This window comes from Silene latifolia, chromosome 8 (genome assembly GCF_048544455.1).
Source record: "Silene latifolia isolate original U9 population chromosome 8, ASM4854445v1, whole genome shotgun sequence".
Lineage (NCBI taxonomy): Eukaryota > Viridiplantae > Streptophyta > Magnoliopsida > Caryophyllales > Caryophyllaceae > Silene > Silene latifolia.
In genome coordinates, this window is record NC_133533.1 from 109,431,100 (window position 1) to 109,438,887 (window position 7,788).

The window sequence follows — 7,788 nt, forward strand, 5'->3', positions numbered from 1 at the left end:
CAAGCTATAGAGTCCAAGCAAGTGACATTGAGCTAATTGGCGTTCCACATCTCTTTATTACTTTTATTCACTTTAAACCTATCAGAAGAAGATATGTAATAAAGGGAAATCTCCTTCACAGAATCACAGGTCATTTATTTGTTACTTAATTATTTGTATACAAGTTTATGAATTTGAGAATATTCATAGTTAAGCAGATCACGTCCTAACATTTTTCATTTTTAACACATTTTATGAACTAATATTATATCGGATTTTACATAAGGAAGGCAATAGGTCATCTCGTGTCACCAATCTTGTCGTGCCTCATGCTTATCGCAGAAAAAAAAAACAAAAAAAAAAGGACTCAATCGACTTGGCCTCATATAGTCATTCGGTCGTCATTCCGTAGGGGCATTGTGTCGTGTGGCGTTTCTAGGACTAGGGCAATGGGGTTTTAATTTTTACACATCTTATCTATATTAATACAAAAGCCAATACTCAATCCTCAGCGCGCCACGTCATTAATGCAGTTTTTTTTTTTTTTGAAATTCATGTTATGGTGGGACCCGTGAGTGTGCAATGTGTTTATTTCTTCATATTTTCGTCTTTTCAAACATGCGATAAATTCCGTCGTACAACAAATTCTATGAAATAATATTATGAAAAAATTCTATGAATTAATATGAAATAATTTTATACATTCCGTGTAAATAAAATTAATAACATATACGCAGAATGAATTACAAATGCGAGTAAATGAAATTGAATTACATAATTTTTAAAACAAAATTACATAATAATAAAATTACATAATTTCAAGAAGGAATAACATTTATAAACGGGATCGAACATAAAACGCAAATGAATTACATACATATGTTAAATTTGATTATATTAGATTATATTTCTTTTATCCGGATGTAAAGTTTTTTATGTATGCAATTTTTATTTACAAGAGTAGATTACGTTATTTCCTTATAAACCAGTGTATGTGAACACATGTTTGTAACAAATTTAACATAAATTATGTAGATCGTAGATTTAGACCAACTAGATGAGTACAATAGAAATGCAAAAACAAATATACATTCAAAAACATTAATACTGGCCCAAATACATACTCGTGCAATTTAGCACGGGTTTAAAACTAGTTATTTTTAAACTAAGATCCTAATTTTCTTATTGATAATATAGCTACAATATTGATTATTCAAAGGGTAAGTTATTAAAAAAACAATTATGATATTTACGAATACATTAATTTGAAATTTAGCGAAAATTCATTGTAATACCGTAAATGAAATTAATAACGAAAAATATTATTGAAGTCAATAACACAAAGATAATCTAATAGTAAGCATTAAAACCCCAATTTTAGAAGTAAGAAAAATTAAGGGGTAAATTAGAATCCTGGACCTCCAAAACAAAATAAGACATATTGAACCCTACAATTGATCATATCTTTTTCCTAGGGGGTTCAACGGAACCCCATAAACCCCTTTAAAAACGCCCTTGGTGTGGTATCGCGCCGGACACAAATTTTGGAAGGCACAGCTTGCGCACGACCTAGGTACATGGTTGTAAATTGCATCTGATTTAACTGCATTGATCGGAGGTTGTTCATTTATCATTCGTTATCTATAATACCACCGAGATCTTTGTTCCAAAAGTAAATGTAAATAAATGATCGGACGGATTATATTGATGGCTTTATTTGCTCTAATTGAATTTTAGGAATTAGCTAGGGCTGGTCAATCATTTGTAAATAAATGATTTTGCCTCTAGGGTTTCTATGAGGGTTAGTATAGTTTCTCTCTAGGGTCCCCCAAACCCTCATATGAAAGTTTTGCAACTATACTAAAATTATTAGTCAATTATTTATTCAGTGTGAAATAGCTGGATGCAACATCAACGACATTTATCTTTACCTTAGCTTTTTAAAAAGCTTTTGCCCTTAGGTAAATGAATAACGTAGTAAGAAAATCAGACACACTAAATCTTACACTTTTGTTAATAATAACTCACATAATTTATTTCTGATGAAATTACAACGAGAATGGTTAAATTATTGAATAACTTCTTCACGTTAAATAAAACCCTAAAATTACAATTTGACAGTAAAAATAATGTTTGATTCATCATGAAATCGCATGGAACTTTCACACATTCTAAAATAAGTTGTGTTATGGACTTACGGTGTATGACGATCCTTTTATTTATCAATAAATACGAGTTTCTAATATAACGACCGGTTTCACACTGTAAGATGATCCTAAAAGTTTATTATCGTGATGTAATATTGCATTAGAATAACTTTATCTAAGCTAGCTAAAAGTTACGGAGTATAGCACTGAATAAAGACGGTCAAATCAGTAAAAGAGTAATGCTCTTTTTATATTGCTATTTACAAGCACATTTATAAAAGTGGTGTCGAGTTTTCTATATTTGTGATTTATGCATGGTCATACTCCGCATAACTTGGTCTATTTATACTTTATTATAATATACGCCGATAAATAAAAAGCCAATAATTGAGCAACCCATTTTTGATTGTATACTTGCTGACAAATCAAAGTACAATAATTAAATTCTACTAACTTAAAGCCAATTAAATTAAAATCTCTTGTTTAGTTCTTTTTCCTGATACTCGTATATTATTATATATGGTAATATGATATGAAGGTATGCTTTTCACAAAACTAAGGCTACCTATATTACGGAAATTCTTGAAGCTTTGAATGACCTTACGATAAGGGAAAAGCTATAGTCGTGAAGTCGTCAATTGTCATGCATGCTCATATAAAGAATTAAATTGTATGATTTTGTAGACCTGGCAAACAGGTCTGGTTCGGGTTGGGTCAATCGGGTTCAGGTTGCTCGGGTTTGCAAGATTTCGGGCCGGTTCGGTCATTTTCGAGTAGGTTGTTTTCAAGTTATTTGGGGATAACAATCAGTTCCAAGTAATAAACATTTGGGTCGGGTTGAAAAAGTTCGGATCAATTTTGGTTTCGGGTCAAATTCTAATCCTCAATTCGAGTGCGGGTCGGGTTCGGGTGGGGTTAATTTGATCAAGTCTAATTTTGCTATGCCTCTCTATTTTCTTTTGAAAATTATGGTATAACCGTTTTTATAATGGCTGCCCTAATTAAGGATACACATACACTAATAACCTAATGTAAATAGATTTACAAAAATATTTTCTTTAATTAATTTTAAAAAAAGTTTATACTTGAATTTAATTTCTCATGATCAAATCTTATGAATCTTTTCACATTTAGTTTCTTAATATGTGCCTTTCTGACACACGTTAGAAAAATTGTTACCATCAACATTTAATTTCGCTTGATCCCATCTTAAACTTACTTATAATATAGTCATTATATAATTAAGATTTAATTAATAGGAGAATTAGGAATCTATCGAAGATAGACATATTGTGTGATTAAGAGAACGATGTTTTTCTTTCAAGTCGTTTTGTTTCTTAGAAGTTTCAAAGTCCCACCGGTGAGTATTAGAGTAGGACTAATCCCCCCGGTAAGAGAATGAAGAAGCTCTGATGTCATATTATTATTAAAGAATCTATAGTATAAAATAAGTCGTTTAATTTTAAGTTTATTAAAACGGTTTTACATGAGATATTGACGAATCAGTTGGAAAATCAATTTAGGGCAAATAAAGCATGATTTGAGTTAAGATTGTTTAAAAAAGTAGAGACAGCTAATGAGATTGTAAACATGTGAAAAGAGGGAGGGAAAATGAAGTTAACTATCATCATGAAGCCATGAAAGTCTTGAGTTGTAATTGGTGAATGAAATTTGGTTAAGGAAAGAATCATACTGTGAAGTCTAACGAGCGTTTCTAGGTAATACGACTACTTTCTCTGCTTTTCATAGTTTTGAGCCTTTTTGCTTTCAAAGACCTAACACCTAACTTGGCTAACTATTGCTAGTGCTAATTTATAAAGTCCACCATTGCATGTCACCAATAAAAATAACTTCTTTAGTTTATTTTATCTGTGTAAATTAAATCAATGTAGGCCAAAGTATACATAATCAATGGGGTCGGATCCTCTACCGATATAATTAAGGTCCTTTGTTAATATACAATTAAAATCATGTCAGCTTAATTTAAACTCACTTCAGTTCAGCTGAGCTTTATCCAGTTCAGTTCAATTTAATTTCAATGAATTCAACTTAGTTCAACTCAACTCAATAAATTCTAAATTAATTAACTCTACTCCAGCTTCATTCGTTCAGTTTGACTCCATTTAATTACAAAAAACATGATCTAACCTTTTTATATACTCTCTCCCATTCTAAATAACTCTCTCTATTTCCTTTCTCGTCTATTCACAATACCCTCCATATTTCCTTATTTGGCAAACTTTTATACATATTTTAATCACTCCACCCCACAACAATACCCCACATACTCATACTTTATCTTATTTTAACCACCTTACCCCACAACAATACTTATTTTAATAACACAATACCTTCCCTCTCTCCAATCTCCTACCCCACTACAATACTTTATCATATAATACTCCCCTTCCTTAATTCCCGTGCCCTCCATAAAAGGGGAGGGTTATTAAGAATAGGAGGGAGTAAGCTATTTTGTAGATTTGTAGTAGAATGGCTAGTCGAGCAATTATCCATCTAGACTCTAGAGTTTAATGATAATGTGAGTAAATACTCGACTGGTCGATTGATTCGTGGTCAATTACATTTGTCATTTAACTATAAACAAAAGATGAAATTTACAACATTTAATTTCATTTTTAAAATTTAGTGAGTATTGTTATCTATAAATACAAATTAGATAAATTAAAAGTAATAAGCAATGTGTTCATTTTCTTACCTAGTACTCCATACATTATTTTAACGTATTTGTTCCTTAAAATACTGTTATTTATTTAACAATATATATTTAAATTTAGATATACGAACTTAAGATTCATTTCAATTTTAGATTTTTTTTTTTCCTTTTTGCTGTCTGGTGTTTATAGAGTATGTATGTGTTCATATTAACTACTCTTTGACATTAATATACTCCTACAAATACTTTAAATATACTATACGTAACTTCTTCTGTTATTCTTGCCTTGTTGGACCTTATCACGAATGGTAGGACCTTCCTCAACTAATATTTAGACCCCTTTGTCCGATCATTAACTTAGCTTTGTTATTATCTGCCCAAAATTTTTACTTATGACGGCTACAAGCTTATTATTACAGGAAACAGGACTAAGACTGAATTAAATATAATTTTAAAAAAAGGAGTTATATATGAACCTCACAAACTTATGATCATCAATCATTCATAGCAAGCACCTCTACTAACCCCCGATCCCTCGCTCCATCACTGTTACTTATATACTGTTACGGTGTTACCGTTGTTATTATATACAAAAATCTAATTCTCTCGAAATCAATATATGTCTAGTTAATGTATAACTTCCACCAAAACTATCCAACATACTAAGATTTTCTTGTCCTTCTACCATTAGGATAGCATACCATTTATAACCTCATTCTTAGGCAAAACTCTCATTTAAAAGGTTTAACTTAACTTATTAAGTGAAACCTTGCACTCTATTTTATTTATTAGTTTGAGCATGTCACAAATTCTGGGTACATGAAAGCTGTCTATTAAGAAACTTTATTATGTATTGGAGGGTAGATCCCATATTAGTACATTACATAGATTGTACGTAATAATACGGAGTAGGTTGCAGGTTCGAATTTTGTCCAATTATGTTATAATCTCGATCTTTTACCTTATTTAAGACCAAAACATATTGATTGTTCCCGTATGGGTGGAGTCTAATATATAGTTAAAATTTGGGTGAATGAAACTTTAAAGGGTCTCGGGTTTAAGCCTGATCAACGGCAATTTTGTGGTAGTAAAATGGGTTGGGGCTATGTTTTTTAGACTTTGAGTCTGTCACCCTCTATAAAAATTAATCGACCTAATTTACGCAATTTATAGGCTATCACGTATATTCAGGGTTTACTGAGTGCATATACCAATCGATTTCCCCCTTGATCCAAAAAAACATATTGATTGTGTGAGCCCTACGTATGCAAAAAGGACTACTTCCAAAATTAAATTACTTGCATGGGAGTTATTTAATTATTGCTAGTTGGTCCTCCCTCCCTCCTTTATATACTTCCCAACACAACCACCCTCATTTCGTTCATTCCAAATCAAACCTTAAGAAAAAACACTTCATTTTTCCTCTCTTTTTTATCCAACAAAATAATACACTTTCCCTCTATCTAATAACACTACTCAAAGTGTACAAATTTATAGTACTATATTTATTGTAAATTAAATGGAGACTCAAGGATCAAGTAATACACAAATAATAACAAAGAAAGTATGGAATATTTTCCAAATACTTTATGCCATGGTGAAGAGAGGCATTTCAAAGAGCAAGCTAATTGTTGATCTTAACTTGCTTCTGAAGCGAGGGAACGCGTTAGCGGGTCGGGCCATCCATGGACTTGTCATTCACCATAATGCCCTTATATGCAAGTCTAACAACCTTAACAACCACTTCATTTCTCCTAAGGAGTATGAGTTTAGTTGTAGCAATAGCCCCGAGTTGGGCCCATTTCAAGTCATCATGGCCCACCAAAAGAAGTCTAGTTGGCTCAAACCTAACCATAAACGTTACCGTTATAATCTCGAGGATCCTACCACTGTGGCTGCAGTGCAAAGGGTCCTCGAGATGCTCAACTCTAATGAAGGGCCCACAGCCTCCCCATTGGGAGTGGGGGTGGGAGTGGCCGGGCAAGGACAGTATAGTTCCTTGCCCGGGTTTGGGAGTGACAAAAGTCCCCTAACTCGACAATTAAGGGTAACGGATTCCCCTTTCCCGTTAAAAGATGGGAAAGGGAATGATGAGGAGCAGGAGGAGGATGTGAAGGTTAATAAAGCCGCTGACGATTTTATAAAAAGGTTTTATAAGAATTTGAAGATGCAAAAATCTTTGGAGTCTCCTTGCCATATATGGGCTCGTTGACACTCTTGTACTATACAAACAATAATGCATTTGACTAGCAAGTGAAGTTGTATTTAGTAGGGGAACAAGGATTTACATTTATGGGAGGCGAAGAATCTCCACGAAGGCGAATAAGTAATAACATAACGTACCCTTGAAAAAAGTTCGGAAATTTTAATCAAAATTTTCGAATTTTTCCTTGCCAAGCGCCTCTGCATGTTACCCCCTAAATCCGCCACTGATTGTATTCTTTTGAGGCATGTAAGAAAGATCTTAATTAAAAGATCCATGGTAGTATTATCTTCAAATTTTCATGTTAATTACACTGATAAATTTCAAGTTTTTTTTTTCTATATTTTTATTTTACTTTTGACTTTAATTATGGAGTGGTTGGTTGTTGTTATGGTTAAGAAATACATGGATGGTCCATTAAAGAGAGAGATATCGACATGCACTTTTAATTTGGTTAACATTCTTAACAATAAAGATGATCTTTACTCTTTCTTTGTTTTGATGAACTATTATTTCAAAGCGCAAAGTTAGGTGTAAGGGTGTCCACCAAGTGATGGGACTTCAAAGATGTAGAGAGGAGCGTACGTGTTATAATAATTACTCCCTCTGTCCCGGTCATTTGTTATTCTTTGATTTTGGCACAAAGACCAAGGAAAGAAAAATTGGTCAATTATTAAATGACAAGTGGAATAAATTGAGTGTGAATGATCAAATTACTCATCAAATTCATTCTTAAAATAGAAAGGACAACAAATGACTGAGAAACCCCAAAATAAAAAAGGATA

At 32.4% G+C, this 7,788-nt stretch overlaps 1 protein-coding gene across 1 annotated transcript; it reads left to right on the forward strand.

The window, feature by feature from the left end:
• The first annotated feature begins 6,185 nt into the window (after nt 1–6,185).
• Nucleotides 6,186–7,344, forward strand: LOC141597280 (uncharacterized). Its single transcript, XM_074417671.1, has one exon. The coding sequence runs from the start codon at nt 6,320–6,322 to the stop codon at nt 7,010–7,012; it is 693 nt and encodes a 230-aa protein (XP_074273772.1). The 5' UTR covers nt 6,186–6,319; the 3' UTR covers nt 7,013–7,344.
• The last annotated feature ends 444 nt before the right edge of the window (nt 7,345–7,788 follow it).

What these genes read in the sequence shown, in the direction of transcription:
- LOC141597280 (XM_074417671.1), top strand. Translation starts at nt 6,320, where the DNA reads ATGGAGACTCAAGGATCAAGTAATACACAAATAATAACAAAGAAAGTA.